This window comes from Myotis lucifugus, unplaced genomic scaffold, assembly GCF_000147115.1.
Source record: "Myotis lucifugus unplaced genomic scaffold, Myoluc2.0 scaffold_178, whole genome shotgun sequence".
Lineage (NCBI taxonomy): Eukaryota > Metazoa > Chordata > Mammalia > Chiroptera > Vespertilionidae > Myotis > Myotis lucifugus.
Window position 1 is genome coordinate 669,259 of NW_005871226.1, and position 19,439 is coordinate 688,697.

Consider the following 19,439-nt stretch of genomic DNA (forward strand, 5'->3'; position numbering starts at 1 on the left):
CCTCCGCAGCCTCAGGTGCTCGGCCCCTGTTGCAATGTGAGAAGCGGTTTCCTTCCGTCCTCCCACCCACCACCAGCCTCCGTCTGTGGATCAGAGGCTGAGGTCTCCCCACCTGTGCCCCCTGGTCCTTACACAGACAGGTATTTCCGGAACCCAGACGTAAGCACACACACGCCTCTCATTCCCTCCCTGGGGTCTCAGACTTCAGTGGGTTATGGACACAACCATGGGCGCTGGGTTCCATAAGCCACGTCATGGCATCCCACTCACTTTCCCCTTGTGCTGCTGATGCCTGGAGATTTTAGTCTGAAGTGAGAAGTGATTCTGTAGTATCTCATTAAAAAACAAAAAACACTTCCTTGAGCTCCTTGTTCCAGATACCACCCAGTTCCTCAGCTGCGCTTCAGAGCATTTTCCTCATCTCTACTCCTCTGTCTCCACACCCTCTCCCTACTTCCCTTTGACCCACTCACACCCGTCTTTTGTCCTCATCACTCCACTGAAATTCTTGTCAAGGTCACCCTGCCTCAGCTTTCTTGCCAGCCCTTCCCCCACCTCCAGCAGCACCCAGCACCAGGAGTACCTCCTTTTTCTTGCAACATTTACTTCCCCTCCCACCTCCTCTGACCTGGCCCTAGGGGTTGGCCTATGCCAATCTTTTCCTGAATCCATGGCTCTCAACCAGCCACAGCTGACAATCAGGGAGCTCCTGATTTCAATATGCTACAGTCTATTTACCTCCCACCCCCCAACCTGGATGGCTAATAGGCAATTCAAATAAAATTCATGCAAAATAGCCCTGGCTAGTTTGGCTCAGCAAATAGAGCGCTGGCCAGAAAACTGAAGGATCCCGGGTTTGATTCCGGTCAGAGGCACATGCCTGGGGTGTGGGCTCGATCCCCAGTACGGGGCGTGCGGGAGGCAGCCGATCAATGATTCTCATCGTTGATGTTTCTATCTCTCCCTCCCTCTCCCTTCCTCTCTGAAATCAATAAAAATATATTTAATAAAAGAAAGAAAGAAAAGCTCCACTAGAAAGAAAGAAAGAAAGAAAGAAAGAAAGAAAGAAAGAAAGAAAGAAAGAAAGAAAGAAGGAAGGAAGGAAGGAAGGAAGGAAGGAAGGAAGGAAGGAAGGAAGGAAGGAAGAAAGAAAGAAAGAAAGAAAGAAAGAAAGAAAGAAAGAAAGAAAGAAAGAAGAAAGGAAAGAAAGGAGGGAGGGAGGGAGGGAGGGAGGGAGGGAAGGAAGGAGGGAGGAAGGGAAAGAGGGAGGGAGGAAGGAAGGAAGGAAGGAAAATTCATGCAAAATAGAACTCTTGAGTCCACCATTCACCCAGGTACTCTGGACCTGGGAGTCACAACAATTCATCTACATCTGATCCATGAGCAAGTTTTGTTGGGTTTACCTTAGAAATAAAGCACAGTTTTGCCCACTTGCACCTCCATCCTGGTCCATCGTCTGGCCTTCTGACTTGCCCCCCAACCCATAATTCACTCTCCACTTTCAATGGCTTCTCATGGCACTTAGAAAAACAACCCAAACTCCCTGTTGTGGCCTACGGGTAAGGCCCCTGCCTATTTCTCACCTCATCCTGTACCTCCTGCTCCCAGGGGAGTGCCACTCCAGCCACAGTGGCTGCCGGCTGTCCCTTCAATACAGCCAGCCCACCTGCCTGGAGGCCTTGATAGTGTGGTGCCTGAAAGGCATGTGCACAGCTCTTACCATGGCTCATTTCATCCTTCTGCTCTTAGAGAGGCTTCCCTGGTCACACCACCTAAAGTAGGTGCCTGTGCCCGCTATCCAGACCCACATGGTCCCTTACTATAGCACGGCCTTATTCATTCTTACTCTACTGCCTGGCCCCCATCCCCCTGGCTAGACTGAAGCTCTCTGAGAGAGGGGCTGTGTGTTTCACAGCGAAGCTCCTAATATAGTAGGTGCTCAATAAGCCTATGACGTATTGAACGCATGATCGGTGTCTCCATGTATAGTCTTAGAGGCTTTCGAGCCAGTGAAGCCCTCCAGATGACCTCTTCATCCTCCATTCCCCCAGGGTTTTCCAGCCAGATACTCCTGATTCCCTCTGCCTCCTTCTTCGCACCCTGGCCTCCACAGCCATTACCAAGTCTTTTTTAAAAAAAAATATATTTTATTGATTTTTTTACAGAGAGGAAGGGAGAGGGATAGAGAGTTAGAAACATCGATGAGAGAGAAACATTGATTCAGCTGCCTCCTGCACACTCCCCACTGGGGATGTGCCCACAACCAAGGTACATGCCCCTGACTGGAATCGAACCTGGGACCCTTCAGTCCGCAGGCCGACGCTCTATCCACCGAGCCAAACCGGTCAGGGCACCAAGTCCTTTTATTTCCACTTCCAGTCCGCTCCTTCCCTCTGTGCCTTCCTTGGATCCTTGGCAAATGTGGCTTCCCACATCTTGCAGCCATCAGCTTTCCCTGGAGTCACTCGGTTTTACAAGCTTCTTGGGGCTCCCGCTGCCCAGAGTAAGCAGCCCATGCTGTCCCCACACTGTCCCTTTGGTGCTGCTGGGTGGGAGTTGGGAGAAGGAACGTGGCCTCCACTGGCCTCCCCTCACCTCCCCTCTCTCCTGAGGAACATCTGCAGGCCCTATTGGTGGGTGGGAGAAAGACCCTTTGGTACCCAATTAACACAGCATGACCACTAAGCCCTCTCCCAGTTGCCATCTACCCCTTCTGAGAGAAAGAACCAGGCTCCTATAAGGGCAGCTAGAAGGGCAAGAAGCCACCAAGGACCTGCTCCCATCAGGACAACATCCTGAGTCCCCATGCCCTACTCCCATCCATACTCACCGTCAGAGTCTAGCACTGGACAGAGGTCTGATGGCTCTATGCTCAATGGTTCTATCTGGCCAGCAGATGGTTGGGCAGGAGGTGCCAGGACTGCTCCACTGTCCTCACGTCAGGCCTTCTGTCTTCTGACCTGGGGTCCAATTCCACAGCCCAGCATCTCAGCCAAGAACCTCCTAGAGAACAGACACCACCAAACACTGACCTACTGTCGCCCACCCTTCTCCAGTGGTCACAGGAGATAACCACGTACCACCCCACTGTGTGTGTTGATGCCTCTCGGCTTTTCCTAGCAAGACCCTCCAAGGCAGAGGTGCATCACATCGGAGTCCCGCCCACCAAGAGCTTGCTGAAATTCAGATCCCCAGGCTGGGCCCAGGATTTTCATTGATAGGTCCTCTGAATACAACAAGGTCCTCAGGGCATGCTGAGGGGTGCAGAGAACCCGAGGATAAAAGCCACAGAGCTGACTCCCCACCCTCATCTATCCCCAGGCCCTATTTTATTTGAATCCTATCACCCACACCTGAAGCCTTCTAAGAGTTTGGGCAGAATATTAACCCCCTGGCCATCCTTGCCCTCCTTGGCCATTCTGTGTACCCCATGTCCTCCACATCCCTGGCTCTCATTCTCACTGGTCCCCTATGTCAAAGGGCTGCCCAAGGTCCTGCCTCAAGCCCACCATTCAGGGCTGACACTGCTTTCAGCACCACTTCAGACCACCCTTCCTGCGAGCTGCATCCAGCCCCTCGCAGGAAGCTGGATGCACGGGGTAGGGAAAGTTAGCAGGAAGGCACAGGGTAACACCCTCAGGTCTTTCTGAGTCTTATGATAATTTTTATCTATAAAACAATGAGGTTGAAATGGAGTTGTTTTGGCCAGAAATTTCCATGAATTTTTGGTTATCTAACCATCTTTCCTCTTCCTGTTGTCCTTATTTTGCTATTATTTGTACATTCATCCAGGCATGAAATTTCAGAGTAAGACATACCAGTAAAGTTTAAGTATTTGAAGCCATGAGAGGAAAAAAAATTAAACTTCTGTATTGGTATGGGAAAAGCAGTAATAATTGTAGGGTAAAATGGAAATAAGTTCACACTTTATTTGATTAGCATTTTTTACAGATTTATAGTCATTAGTTTGACATAAAATTTATTGACCCTGATGAAATCCCCCCACCCCCACATTATTTTGTCCGGTCAATTTAGCAATGCAGAGGCCTGGGGAAAACAGTAATAATTTGTGAATAAACAAATGTATTTTTCTTCAAGTCTTTGGAGGATGAAACAAAAAGTTTTTGGAATTGTTTCAGTATTGGGGTTTTTTCCACTTTGGCTTTTTCCACTTCTACCTTGAGGTCGTCCTCTTCACTCTTGTCTTATTAGTCACTTTGTCTTGTCAATTGTTCCTTCAAAATCATTCTCTAGCTGGTCCACTTCTGACCCTCACCAATGTGGGGCAGCAGTCCACCCCGCACATTGTGTGATTTTCCTTTTGTTTGGGAATAAAAGGATTCTTAAACAGGCTCCCGAGGAACACTGGTGTCCCTGGGTGTACTGGGGCATTACAGTGCCAAATAATGGTGGCCTTTCCTCGGTCTGCAGGGGGAAATGGTCTTAGTGGACAGAAGGTTTTCAACTAAAAGTTTGTTTTCCCCTTGGTTCAAGATCACCACCACCACAACGGAATAACCTTGTGCTTGCTATCACTTGTACTAAAAAAAACCCCAAAATTTTGCAGAAAGCAAAATTTTAAAAATCAAGTAGGATTCTGATTTCAACGGAAAAGCTCAGGGGTGGCCTGTAGTGCGATATGTAATGCTGGTTTGGGGAGCAAGCTCTTCTTTGGGGGATTCAGCTCCCCAGTGAGCCTGGTGTGTGTGTGTGTGTGTGTGTGTGTGTGTGTGGTGGTGGTGGTGGCGGGGGGGGGGGGGGGGGGGGGGGGGGGGCCAGGGGAGTCTTGGAAATGCACAGTGGAACCGATGTCAGGCCCATCAGAATACTTTCTGGCCCCCGGGACTTGTTCAGGGATGGGGATGGGACTCGGACTTTTGGGCTGCCCCTGGAGAGGGAGATTGGGTCTTCCTTTTGGGGTGTTAGGCTGCTGGTGGCATACAGGAAGCTTATTGCAGGGGAGAACGTGGATGGTGAGGGTTCTGATGAGATCTGAGTGCCTGGGCCCAGCTGAACTTGAAGCTGGTACTACCCTGGACTCCTCTTACAGGAACCAAGCCATTCCCTTTCCGTCATGGATCAGAAATGGGGCATAGGGTCATTTTCTTTGGGCATGACTCTTCCCTAGATTGTACGGTAGAAATGAATACAGTGGGGCCTTGACTTACGAGTTTAATTCGTTCCGTGATGGAGCTCGTAATTCAAATTACTCGTATGTCAAATCAAAAAGTGAACGAGTGAGACACGTGATGCTGGGCTGATGTTGTGGCGTTCACTGTGACGTTCACTGCGCCAACTAGCGGTGGGGTATCTGAAGCTGGCTCGTAACCCGAATTTTAGCTCGCAACTCAAAGCAAAAAATCGGCCGAGAGACGGCTTGCATCTCGAAAAACTCGTTAGTCGGGACACTCGTAAGTCAAGGCCCCACTGTACATTGGTATTTCTCCAAGCTCCTCAGAGAGCCCTGTGATTTTCAGCTGCTTCACCTGAGGCCCTCTGCTCCAAATTTCACTTTCCACATGCCTACCCCACCTGGATGCCTTGATTCAGGGGCTCCCTATGTCGAGCATGCCCAGTATCCCCTGTGGGCTCCAGGGTGGAGACAGGCTCCCTTTCTGGTTCCCAGGAGCCCTTTCCCATTTACTGTCTCCCCTTACCTCCCTGGCAATTTTTTGGGGGTAATTCCCAACCCCTGGCGGTTTCTGAGAAGCACAAGCACAGACACTCCAAGGTTCAAACCTGGCCCTGTAGGTGGGAGGCTGGAGGCTCTGAGGAAAGGGGTTGTGGGGTGCATTATATAGCTGCCAACTTCCTCCCACAATTCTCTTAGCTCCTCTCAGGCAGTTTTGCATGTGGTTGTATGTGACTAATTGATCACATAGAATCTCCCAACCCAAGACCACCACCCTCCCACCTAGGGGAGGCTGCACCCTTCACTGTGGGCCAGCTTCCAAGCCTTCCCAGTGGGGCACTTGCCTGGTCCGGAGGCCCCTGCGTGCAGGGTGGGACAGGAAGCAGGGTCTCTGTGGACATGCAGCCTCAAGGCGATGCCCCACCCTGGTTGGCTTTTTTCTGGGAAAGGCAGAGGCCCCTCCTCCCCACCCAGTGGGGGGTGTGGTGTGGTCGGTGCCCCTGTTGGCAGCCCCTCCAGGCCACCTGTGGTGGGAAGCGCCTGTCCTAGCCACAGGCAGGGAAACCGCTGGGCAGATGGGGTTGGGGCCTGCAAGGGGAAAGTTGGGCATTTGGGTTTCGTTCCTCTAGAGCAGTGATTTTTCAACCTTTTTCATCACATAAACTAATTTCTAAAATTCTACAGCACACCAAAAAATATATTTTTTTGCTAATCTGACCCCAAAAAAGGTATAATTTCGATCCATTCACACTGGAAGGCTGTTGTTGTGCTGGCTGTTGTCATTTTTTTTTAAATTTGATTTTGAGAAAGAGAAACATCAATTTTTTGTTACACTTATTCATGCATTCATTAGTTAATTTTTAAAAAATATATTTTTATTGATTTCAGAGAGAAAGGAAGAGGAGAGAGAGATGAGAATCGTTGATCGGTTGCTTCCTGCACATCCCACACTGGGGATCAGTCCCACAACCCAGGCATGTGCCCAGGAATCGAAGTGTGACCTCCTGGTTCATAGGTTATCTCAACCACTGAGCCACACTGGCTGTGCTATTGCTTGATTCTTGTATGTGCCCTGACCAGGGATCACAGCCACAACCTTGGCTTATCAGGATGCTCTACGCAACTGAGCTATGCAGCCAGGGCTTGTCATTCTTTTATTTGACAATCTAAGGGAAAAGAGGTCAGTGCCAAAAAGAAAATGAAGAAGAAAATAAATAAGAAAATGAAGAAGAAAATAAATAAATAAATAAAAATAAAAAAAAGAGGTCAGTGCCCCTGACTAAATGGTCAGGGATTGCATGTTTTAAAAGTTCTTGCGCACACTGGTAAGTCGCTGCTCTGGAGTTCTGGGGCTTTGCGTCCTCTGCCTTAGAACGTGGTTCCAAGACCCATGCCACTAGGAGCCCAGGGAGGGTGTCTGCAATCCAAGGCGGGCAAGGACAGTGGCTCTGCCACCTGGGACAGGTACTGCACCCTTCGTGCCTTGGCTGTCCCCCACTTGTAAGGCGGAGTGGCTGCCTCGCAGAGCTCTGGGATTAAACGAGGGGATTGGTCTCTGAAGCAATGGTTCCTGCTGCAGCCTAGAACCCACAGAACCCACAGCCCTGCTGAGCAGTTGGAGATGAGGGTGGGGGCACCTGGGGATGCGACGACTCATAGGGACCTGTAAGCATGGGATGGCTTTTCTCTGAGACCCTGGGAGTGCCCACACCCAAGCCAGGGTGGTTTCTCCACATAGAATTTTATTCTGAAGGCCACTCTGAGGTCTGAGGAAGGGAGGGGGAGCCCCAGCAAAGAGGCTCTCTGCAGAAGGAGAGGGGCAAGTACCCGTCCCAGGTTGTGGGCCATTTCCTCAGCCCCACCCCAGGACACCTCGGGACTGGGTCTACAGGGACAGCAACGAAGGGAGGCCTTGCTTGTTCAGTGATAGTTTATTGGTCCTTAGCATCACATCTGTTACCAAGGTCAATTCAAATACACAACTGCAGGTAAAAACATGTAAAATAATATAAAAATAAATTGAAGCCTACTTTAATATATTTATTGAATTAAGTAGTGTAATAAATACTATAATAAGCAAAAAGCTTCAATCACACAATTCAGTTTCACTGAAGTTACAGTAGTGTTTGTAAATGAGTTTTAAAATTTAAGTTACAAATATTAAAGCACTGAAAAACTAGTATAAAAGTGAATTTTGGCACGTAAGTGAGCTCTTCTTCTGTCATTAGTATTTGACAACCGAAGACAATGAGGAAGCCATTTCTCACCTACTTTTGAGGTACAACTATCCAACTAGGTCAGCAACATGCTGGAATGAATACTTAATAGTTTACAATCTTTGAGTTAACTTTTCCCTTTCGAGAAGCCTGAAGAGCAACTCAGAGCTTATTACTGTGCAAAAATTCTCCAGAATCCTAATTGAATTTAGGAGGGAACTTTTTCTTGTGACCTGCAGGGCCTTGTGTGCAGGCTGAGGTCAGAGAGCCCCAGGGCTTAGGGGAGCCAACTTAACTCCTTGCCAGCCGCCCCTTCCTAGGGTAATCCCTTTTCTCCAATTTCTGCCTCCTCCCTCCAAATAAAATAAAATAAAAAATCCCACATCAAAACGTAAAATGACCCATAACTTCAGCGATTTCAACAGTATCACACTCACTCTGGGTGATATAAAACTGAAGCTGCTAACAGGAAAGTTGGCAAAAAGCATGTCAGCCCCTGGAGGACTTCTGCCTGTCCCTAGGAACCCTCACCCGATGTCTTTGCTGGGTCCTTAGTATCCACTTCTAAGGTCAAAATCTAAAACACAGTGTCATGGCCCTTCCTCGAGAGGCAGCCAAGCCCCCACCCTCCACCTGGAGGAATCAAGTGGATATTAAACTTCACGGTCAGAACCCAGAGGCCCGCAGGTTCTGGAAGAGGCAGTGCGGAGGATGCACCCCCGGCCTCAGTCCTCAAAGAGCTCACACTGCGCACTGCTAGTGTGTCTCTTCATCAGGCACAGAGTGTGCCCCAAGGAGTGAAATGCCCTTTCACCTATGTGCCCCTTCACACTCCTGAGCAGGCTGAGGAGTGTCTAAGGAGGCCTTAGCCAGTTTTGCCACTTGGCTTTTAAACTTAACGTTTTGACTTTTTCAATCACAGTTTCATATTCTGGTTGAGGTAATCACAGTTTTCCCTCTAAGAGGGGCAAGTTGGTGAGAGAGCATTTCTCCGGACAATGGTCAGAACCAAGACCACCACGTAAGTACAGCCCACGCAGTGGGAAGACCCGCTGCTACGGGCGGGTTCCGACCCCTCTTTAAAAACTCTTTTGTGCAGCAGCCAGGAAATGGCTCGAGTTCCAAGATCTGGAGCTTTCATTTAAAACTTCACAGCAACCCACCTGGAGGAAATGGTCCCACCCACCCCACCCACCCCTTTTCTAAGGCTGCTCAAGTTTGAGTTTTTAAAAAGAGCTCGGTAGAGCTAAAGGAAGCTACAAGTAATTCATTGCTTATTTAATCAATTGCACTTAATATCTATGTTATTGATTCTGGAGCAGAGGCAAGTCCACTGTGAACCCCAAACTCTGGCCAGCCAGACATTAGGGGCTCCCAGACTTGGGCTCCACACCTGGGGCCTTGTCACCAGCAGCTTTGGGAGCTGGGACTGGAGAACACGAGTCTTCAGAAGCCTTTCTTCATGCAAGATTTCTTACTCAGTAGTACTGGAGTTTTGTTCATTTGGCTTCAAATACAAATTGTTTTTTCCTAATACAAGTACGTGGTAGCGACAAGCCCACACAATTGCTTTCGTACTTGCATGCAGGCCTCTGTGTGACCAGGCACACAGACTACATGTGCTCCATCCTTTCTCTGACTCCTCTGCACCAGGGGCCTTTCTCAAAAACCCCACTACATTACTGGAAACTTTGCTGGTTTCGCCTATGTGCTTGTTCCTAAGGCATGCAAAACAACAACATGAAATTCAGAAAGCATTTACAACCTAGGCAGCTGAGGCGCTGAAGTCCTAACAGACATCACCTAAATACTGGTGCCTGGGACCTCCCCTTGTCCACACTAGTTCTGGAGGTCAGCATGGGACATACCTGCTTGGGGGCACGAATTTCCTGAAGTGTGTGGCCGAAATCCAGACCTTCCCTGGTAAGGCTGGGGGGAGGGTTAGGTGCTGGAGACTGAACCCCATTCAATGACACCCCAAAAATGATCAGGACCTAAAACTGAGCAGTTGCAGGATGCTCCCCTCAGCAGTGAGGCAAAGCATCACCAGGGAGCCTTCAGCAGCAGGTTTGCTCTGGCCCCTGAATTAGGCAAACGGGAGTGATACTATAAGGGGACTCAAAACCAATCCTGAGGGGACTGCTTGTGTCAGCTCAAAGCCACACGCTTCTGGAAAGCAGGACGCCTTCCAGTTTAGTCTGTAAGGACAAGCCCCTCATTTCAGAACAGCTACTGATCTCAGCCCCAGCTGACTCTGGGTTGGGCTGGGGCAGAGCTTGTGCTGTCCCCCCAGGACTGGCCCAGGGCCAGCAGGGCCAAGTCCCTCAATGGGAGGAGCCTGACCAGGAAGGCAGGCACTGGGATAAGGCTCTTCTGGGGCACTGTCTTGAGGCCTGAGGTCTGTGGTGGCCTGGCCCTCCCCAAGGGTGGCTCCAATTTGGGTAGCTAGGGTTCCTTCTGCATCCTAGCAGCTCCTCTGTGCACTCCAAATGCTTCCCCACACGCACACAGTGCTTCAACCACCCAAAGGAGATACTGCGAGAGACCTGGAGGTCCTGGACTGCCAGCCACACACACTGCAGTCCTTGTCTGCTCATGCTCCATGCGGACCCATCCCCCCAAATCAGTAGTGCAGGTGATGCTCTTCAGCGCTGCAAAGAGAATAAAGACAACATGCACTCAAGCCAGCACACAAAGGCCAAGGAGAACGAAGACAGCCCCTGCGGGAGGGGCCTCTGGAGGAACTGAGGCTAAGACACCCGTCCTGTCCATCTCGAGTGGACATTCTGCAGCCTTCCTCTAAGGCTTCTGCTCGAAGAGATCGTGGTATTCCTGCTGCTCCAGCTCCCGGTTATACTTTTCGATCTCCCGGTTGGCTTCTTCCACATAGTCATTCATGAACTGGTCCATGACTGGCATCTCATTAAGGAAGAGAGCCATGAGCCTGGAGGACAAAAAAGCCTGCCCTGGCCCAGAGGGATCTGTGGGCAGGTGAGGGCGGGGGCGGGGGGGGGACGGACTCTGAGGTAGTGCCTGCATAGAGGGTACCTGATGGGCTCTTTTATATACTGACAGCACCAAAGCTACAAAGAATGCGGCAGGGGTTGGCACAGGGTCCTTCATGAGGTCTAGACCTGCGCCCTTCAGCTTTCATTAGCACACAGCAGCACCCTATCTACCTTTTCACAGATTAACTACTGTAATCAGGCCCCGTCTCCAACATGTAAATTGTGACCTTGATGACCACAGAATTGAGGATGTCACCGTAGCTGCATTTAAACTACAACCCACAGGATTATATCAGCAAGCACTGAATGAAGGAGAAATTCAATTGACTTTAAGAGGCCAAAATGAAGTCCGCCTCTGATTTGCTGCTCCCAGAACCCAGCCTGCTCCAGGGCAGGGCTGCCTCGCCTCTAGCAGACACTCTCCTTACAGATAAGCTTCCAGACACCCCCAGGCCCAGATCCCAAGGATACGTGGGTGAAAATCAGTCTTGTCTCCAAAGAAATTGACAAACTGGGTGCCATTATAAAAGTAGCCTGCAGGCAGGGGGTCCAGGTGGCGTTTAACCTACAGGGAAAAAAGAGTCCTGTTAGAATTATCTGACCACTTTCTATCATTCACTCATTCATTAAAAACAAAAACAAACCTATTATCCTTGCAAGATAGCCCACTCCATGGAGGCTGTGTGTCAGGGAGTTAACGCCTCCCCACAGCAGCTCTCAGGCAATGACTGATGGAGGTCTCCAGGCTCGTGGGGAGGCACTCTGGGTGCCCCTGGTGAGAAGAAACTGGTTGTCCACAGTGGTCCTGGTTCGATAACATACCCGTTGTTGGCTGTCTCCCCTTCCTTCTCTCTGTTACTTTCCCATTTCCATACTCGTGTCTCCTAGATCATTTCCAAAATAAACTACCTGCACTAGACCTTGTTGAAGGTTTGTTTTCTGAGGTGCCCACGGTGTCCTGCCCAGGAGCACCCAGGGTTGCCCAGGTCCTGTAGGGCCTGGATATGAAGGGCTCTCCTCACGTCCAAAGCAGGGGCTCCTGGAGTCCCAGAGCACTCTCTGCCCACCTGCACATTACGGGACTGGTGATGTGGCTCATGTTGGGGCCTGTGTTCCTTTTAGTCTTTGCCTCCAAACCTGTCAGGAAAAGTCTCCTGTGGAGGTAGGAACTGGGGCAGAGGCTGGGAGTCAGCCTGGAGGCCAAGAGGGCTCATCAAGGGGCCTCTTGTCCTGGCCTCAGATTCACACATTAGGAGAGAACAACTTCAGTTGTTTGAACAGCGTGACAAAGCAGGGCTTCAGCTGCTCCTAGATCTCATGCCCAGGTGACGCCAGAAAATCCCAAAGGATGAAGCTACACAAGCTTGGAAGGACAGCCTTGGGATATGGACGAGCCTTAAGCCCCTAGGGCAGGGTACTCACATGGATGTTCCGGATCTCCTGCTGGGTCAGCATTCCCCTGGTCTTCAGGGCTTTCCTCTGAGGCTTCTGTGCAGAGATGGAGGGAGGGGTCAGGTCCCAACAGAGCTGATGGAGTACCTAGGCAGGTGAGGGCTCAAGGGGCCAGTTATATGACTAAGACCCAAGCACTGGCATGACCTGGACACAATATCCTGCTTGTCTGCCCCTCGAGAAGACCACTCCCGAGCTCTGTGTGCCGGGGGACAGTGGCAGAGGAGAGACCAGTGCTTCTGCAAATAGGCATGTTCCTGCCTCTGCAGATTCTCATCCCTAAGGCCCACCAGTGCCAGACATGCAGACAAAGGGATGAGGTCCCATAGTCAAGCATCATCAAGTTTATCCAGGTAGGTCTGAGAAAGACACAGCCTACAGGCAGCCATTCCTCAGTATAAAAGACAGGTTTCCACTGAGCATCTACAAAGGCCCCAAGCCCCAGTCAACTCTTTTTCCAGAGTTCTAGGATGAGCTAAACCCCCAAGGCTGTGCTAAGAGGCTTAGCACCGAAAGCTTGCAGTGTATTGAAGGATTTTAACTCCATAACTCCTGTGTGTGTGTGTGTGTGTGTGTGTGTGTGTGTGTCTGGGCTAAAGGTGCTTGTGTGCATTTACAGGAAGCCTCCCCTTCCCCGGCACCTGTCTCCAGGGCCCCGGGCTCACTGCTATCCATACTTGGAGTCTTGATTTGCAAAAGGCTCTTCCCATATCTTTGTTGTTAATTCCTTTCTAGCGGGAAAGCCCAAGAATAGGAGATTCTGGGCTCAGAACACAGGAGAGTTTTGAATAAGGTTCAGCTAAGAAATGACATTTTGAGTTTGGAACATCAGTTTGACCCAGGGTCCACATGGAACAAGTAGGTTTCACCCAGGCCCTACGAGGCCACCTAGTAACCCCAGTCTGCTTGTGGAAGTAGAATTGGAAATGTCTGTGAAAACAAGTCTGCCCTGAGTTTGTCTGAGTGGCTGCCTCCCACTCTCTAAGTGTCCCTGAAAGTGCTGGCTGAGCTGAGCGGTGGGGAGTGGGGAGGCACCAGGGAGACTGTGGGGGGCCTTTGCCTCAAGGCCAGCAGCAGCTCTGAGGTGTGCTAGCCACATCTGTGCCAAGTCTGTCTGAGCTTCAAAAACTACCTGCTTAGCAGACTGCCGTAGCCAGTCCTTGACGCTTTCTTCCTTCAGGGAGCAGCCGATGAACACGAGGTAACACTCCTGTTGCCCGCTGCTGTCTTGAGGTGTGCCTCGGGAGTTGGGTGGTGGCGTCGGTCCCTCCAATACAGGCACGATGCTCAAGGAATTGGCCAAAGTGTTGTGGCAGACCTCCATGGTCTTCTCAGAGTCTGCAAGAACACATGTCAGTCCCCGAGACAATGCCCCAAAAGAATAAGGCTACACAAGACTGACACAGGGTCTATGGTTGGACAGACTCATGAGACATGTACAGGAGGGAGAACGGACATAATTGGTGGCAAGTTAGAAAGGATGAAGTAAGAGAGGGCGGAGTAGGTTGGTTGATCAAGTGATCAGGTGGATATAACCTAGAAGGGGACTATAAGAGAAAGGCCCCCTTCTGGAGGGGTGGGTCTCAACAGAGGCCTGAGGGGCCAAGGGAGGAGGGCGTGTCCACAGTACAAGTGCTGTAGAAAGGTCACCGGGATGGGAATAGAAAAGAGGGGACAAGGTTTACAGGCTGAGAAGCTGGGCTATGACTGACTGGAGACATGAGAAAAGATAAAGGTACCTCTAAAAGGCAGGATGAGAAAAGGATCCAGAACAAGAGAGGTTAACCTTGAACAAGCAAGGGGTCAAGAGTAGGTGTAAATAAAGAAAAGGAGCTGATGATGGGGGAGAGGGAAGACAAAGGCACTAAGACCCCTGAAGCAGGTGGGGGGTTTTCTGTTGGCGCCTGAGGGAAGTGGGCTTGAGCAAGGGGCTTGAAGAGAGGGCCAAAGTTTCAAATTCAGTAATATAATTTAGGCCAATGGTACAGGTTAAAGACCATGAAAGATTCCTTTTTAAAGGTTACGTTGTCTAATTCTTTCATCTGAAGACCCAGATGGTTCCATGCTTACAACTCTCAATGGCTCCCTGTAGCAGACACTGATGGCTGCCTGTCTAGCAGCCCTCTCTTCCTCCAATACCAATTCCCCATGGGTCCTGGATCCTGGAAGGCATAGCAACTGAATTCCGGTCAAGGGGAGAAGTCTGCTGAAGAATTGGGAGGAGGCACTTCAGCAAGGGTGTCTGCACTGATAAAGATACCACAGGAAGAGCCAGCCTCTCCATCAGCTGGATGTTGTGTCTGGATTTGACACCTAGACCTACAGCACTACTTGGCAACCATGAGGGGTGGGTACCTGAGGACAAACTGACATCAAGAATGGAAGAACACAGAGACACACATTAGCTGGGTCCTCAGTGGCTTTGCTAAGCTGCCCAACCTCTTGCTTCTTGGTATGTAGCTAACACCTGCTAGTTGATTTGGGGTTTTCTGTTGTAAGAGCCAAAGACAACCTAACAGACACAATCCCTGCCTCCTGCTAAGCCCCAGCCACAGTAAGCCCTTTCTGGTTCTTGAAGTGTGCCTTTTTGCCTCAGGTCCATAGCACATGCTGTGCCTTTTCTCTGGAACAGTCTCCCCTTCCTCAGTGCTGAGTTGAGCAACTCCTTCTTGTTTTGAGGCCTTCTCTGACCCCAGCCCAGACAGACAGACTTCAGGTCTGGAAGGCTCCAGAGGTCTAAGGCTGATAAATAGGCCTACTGAACAGAAGGGAGAAGGCAAGTGACTTTGACAGACATGGATCAGAAGCTGGAGATCTCAGTGTTGGGATAGCTCTAGAAAGGTGATAGGTCTAGAAAGAAACCATGGATGATGGTTTGAGTCTCTGGAACAAGGAAGTCCAGGAGCTGTGAGGAGAGGCCCTGGGCAGGCCATCCAGGGGAAGGAGGACAGATCCTCCACTGTGGAGCAGAAGGACCTGAAGGAAGGTGGGCCCCTGGCAGAGAGGGGTGATTGAAAGAGCCCAATGGTGTAAGGCCCAGAGGGGAGGGTTTTGGAGAGAGTCTGCAGAGCACCAATGGAGGCTATGAACTCCATAGTGCAGGGCTCCCAAATCCAACCCCCCAGTTACCTGAAAACTTCACTTTGCCCAGGATGTGGTAGATGTTTCCAGAGAAAGGACTTGGCTTGATGGAAGACTGAATTGCTGGTGGAGGAAGAGGACAGGATTGTTACCCACCTGGGGGCAGAGGTCAAGTTCAGAGTGGCAGCGCTGGGAGGGTTAGGGACTAGGAAGGGATCTTACTCTAGGGTCCTGGGTTCATGGGTTCTATTCCCACCCATTCCTCCCCAGTGGCTCCAGAGGTGGGGGATTCCTGCATTCTCAAATCCCTCTGCCTGTTTTCAGACCCAAATGGAGAGGAGAAGAGACAGCATTCAGAAAACTAAAATGGTGCCAGGAAACAGAGACAACTCTTGTTGTTCTTTTACTGGGCCTGGGACCTGTCCCGGCCAGGGCTTACCTTTACATTTGGCTATAAAGCGAGTCCTCTCCAAGGGACGACCAAACCATACGCAGATCTGAACCATTAATGGAAAGACTGATCCAGCATCAAATTTACCTTCATACCTTAAAAGGTTTAAAAATTGTAAGTACAACAGTATTATATAATACTTTGGAATGAACTATATATTATTTATCCTGTAATATTTGCATTCTCTCTTACTTGTACACAATTTTGTGTATAATACATTTGTTTAAATGTATATATGTTTCTTTCACCTTGAGGTTGGGAAGAATGGTTTACCTCTTTAGACTAGTAGTTTCTTGATGTCAAATACCCCTTTGACCTTTGAAGCCTGCAGTGTCCCACCTGAGACCAGGGGGTCCTTCCTGGTACCCTTAGAGCTCTTCCTCAGGATCCCCACCCACTCTTTCAAGGGCTCCAACTATGCTCCACCATTGCTGAGGGTAGTTTAACAGACTGTATATTTGGTGTGTACACTCTCTCCAGAAGGAACTAAAGGGCTGAGGCAGCTCTGCACTATTTTCTCAGTTTTGAGTACAGAAGACATAATGTTGCCACAGACTCATTCAGAACATGGCCATATTCAGAGCATTTAAAAAATTTAACCTTTCAATATGGAAAACTTCAAACACATGCAAAGGTAGAAGGGTAGTATAATAAACTCCCATCAACTAGCTTACAAAGTGATGGACCTGTCCTTTCTCCTTTTGTATTAGTTCCTTCAGATGAATCCCCATGATTGGAATCAGTCCAGAAGAGGGTGTAACCATCTCATGGGTAATAATTTACACTGTCCCTGGCAGTAGGTGAGCATTCCAGTTTCACAACAATTCCCTAGCAATGGTTACTATAGATATTTTTGTTTAAATGTAATAGTATCAATCAAAATAATAGTGAAGCATCATATTACATTTTGAATATTACTGACATGGAATTGCTATCATCGTTGCCATCTGTATTTGATCCTCAGTGAATTGTCCACATCTATATGGACTGGGCTATTTTTCTTAACTGACCAAACAAGTTTCTCAAATATTATATTAACCTTTTGTCACATTTGAAGCAATCATTTTCCTCCAGTCTACTGTATTTTCATCTTTTTAAAAAATATGATTTTATCCATTTCAGAGAGAGGAAGGGAGAGGGAGAGACAGAGAAACATCAGTGATAGGAAAGAATCCTTGATTAGCTGCCTCCTGCACTTGCCCTATTTGGGATCAAGCCCAAAACCTGGTTATCAAACTGTGATCTCCTAGTTCATAGGTTGATGAGCCATACCCGCTGGGCTGTATTTTCTTATTAGTTTCCTTAGTTTTAAAATAGCAACTGCAGTTTTGAATTTTATATTGTTGAAAGTATCTTACTCTTTGTGATTTCTTAAAGTTGGGTAGTAGCATAACATTTTTGCAATACTGCCATGGTCTTTTTTCTCTCCCCCAACCCAGACAGCCATTTGGAGACCATGAGTTACTGGGGCTTCTGTGCTCAGAGCCCGAATCCTTTGGAGAATTTGGAGGGGCTAAAGGAAAAGGGAAAGGTTTCCTCCCAGGCTAGAAACACGCCCTTCAACCAGAGAGGTGGGGGCGGGGCCGATGAGAACAGAGGCCTGAAAGGGGAATGGCTAAGAATCTTCACAGCACAGAATGAGCACATCCTGGAGCTGAAGTCCATTCACTAGGAGGTAATGGCCCTGACCCAAGGAGGGAGGGGAGTAATATCTAGGGATGAGTAGGAGTCTGATGGCTGCCATCTTGTTAAAAGACTAAATTATCTGAATCCAAGGAAAGAATTCAGAAAGGAGAGCCTGAAGGGTGATTAAAAAAAAAAAATCTTCCTTGTTGAAAGTATTACATATATTCCCTTTTCCGCCCCATTGATCCCCTCCAGCCCCCTCCCTCCCCACCCTATTGTCTATGGTCCATGGATTATGCATATACGCATACAAGTTATTTGGTTGATCACCTCCTACCCACCCACCCTCCCTCACCTTCCCTGGATTTTAAGGCCCCTCCATCTCTGATTATCTACAATCATTGATTTTCCTGATCAAGGGAAGGTTTCAGACTCCAGACTCACAGAACCTTCTAATGAGGTCCTCATACCCAGCTCTTTCCTGGATCAGTCTGCCTCCAGGAAAGTGTATCCGGAGCTCAGTTCACGTGCCCAGAATGAGTCAGCATGGACTGGAAGAGGGTGATTCCCTGGGCACCAGGTGCAGAAAGAAGAAGTCTCAGGCCCAGGCCCATAGGTGTGGGCAGCAAAAGGGCCCGCATCTGCAGCCACCAGAGGAGGGTTTCACCTCAGAAGCTCCATCTCTTTCTTTGTATCTAAGATATAACTGCCTTGTTCAGGAAAAAGGGATGACCCACTTACCTATGTATAAGTATGATGTGATTCAAATCAAGTATGGTATGACTGAAAGACTAAATTTTTATTCATTTACATTTTATTAAATAGTCAAGTGTGGCTAGTGGTTACCATACTTAGAACAATGTGTGTAAGTGCTCGTGAGCTGCTGGTATTAGTATGATTACAATGCACCTTGTAGTCTCTTTCCTTCTCTTCTCCCCTCTGGAGGAGAAGGTCACAGGCTGGGAGGCTGCCAGGAGAGAAGAAACATCTTCTGGGCCCCATCGGCAGGGAACTTAGCTGTCAGGAAGGAACCCTAGAGGACTGACTATTCTCAGGAGTGACTCTCTCACCTGGGAAGGTTACAACTCCTTGGTTCTGTGTCAGCCACCTCACCCTCACTAGAGGCCAGAGGAAACACAGGACACTATTGTGCCTGGTGCCCACAGGATGTCTCCTTAAGTCTCAACATGCAGTAAGGCTCCCAATTTGGAGCCCAAGATGGGGAGCACTGGGCTCCTGGAAAAGTCAGCTGCTGCTGGGACATGGTAGGTCCTTCCAGCTGCCATGGACACCCTCGTATAGCACACCTGGTATTCTCTCTCTCTTTTGCTGTTAATAAATAAATCATTGGATTTACAAATAAATCTCAGCTACTTTTCAATGATGATACTTGCCAGCCAGGGTACATTAAGTATCGAGATCGTAGCATCTGAGGACTTGAAAAACTGTTTTCTGACAGAATCAGCTCAATGTCTTCATTCCTTTGAAAACATACAGAAAAAAACCCCCAGATTAATTAGGACTATCAATCTTAACCTGCACATTTGCTTTCTTTCTCCACCGTCCCCCCCCCCCACATAAGCAACAAATGCATGCATTTTTTCTGTTATTTCACCCTTAAGTATTTCAGTATGCATCGCCTAAGGACAAGGACATTATCTTACAGAACCACAATATGATTATCACGCCCGAGGAATTTAATACTGTGGACCAGCAGCACTGGTATCACCTGGGAGCTCATTAGAAATGCAGAATCTCGGCCCCGGTGAGGTAGGGACGGCCCCGGTGAGGTTGAAAAAGCCCCGGGGTGGGGGAGACAACCCCGGTGAGGGTGTAAAAAACCCCCCGGGGGAGGGACAGCCCCCCGGGGGGGTTAAAAACCCCCCCGGGAGATGGGGACCCCCCCCCGGGGGGGGTTAAAACCCCCCCCCTGTGTGGAGGAAACCCCCCCCGGGGAGGTAAAAAACGCCCCC

At 49.2% G+C, this 19,439-nt stretch overlaps 1 protein-coding gene across 2 annotated transcripts in view; it reads right to left on the reverse strand.

Moving 5' to 3' along the window:
* Positions 1-7,547: 7,547 nt before the first annotated feature.
* Positions 7,548-19,439, reverse strand: part of CUNH20orf194 (chromosome unknown C20orf194 homolog) — a 127,961-nt gene continuing 116,069 nt past the window's right edge. For both annotated transcript variants that reach the window (XM_023760281.1, XM_006096411.3), the window contains exons 31-37: positions 18,861-18,947; positions 15,829-15,935; positions 15,438-15,512; positions 13,441-13,646; positions 12,279-12,344; positions 11,328-11,421; positions 7,548-10,760 (exon numbers count right to left, since the gene is read on the reverse strand). In XM_023760281.1, coding sequence (XP_023616049.1) covers positions 10,648-10,760; positions 11,328-11,421; positions 12,279-12,344; positions 13,441-13,646; positions 15,438-15,512; positions 15,829-15,935; positions 18,861-18,947 — 748 coding nt within the window. In that variant the 3' untranslated portion in view covers positions 7,548-10,647. The remainder of the gene's footprint in view (positions 10,761-11,327; positions 11,422-12,278; positions 12,345-13,440; positions 13,647-15,437; positions 15,513-15,828; positions 15,936-18,860; positions 18,948-19,439) is intronic.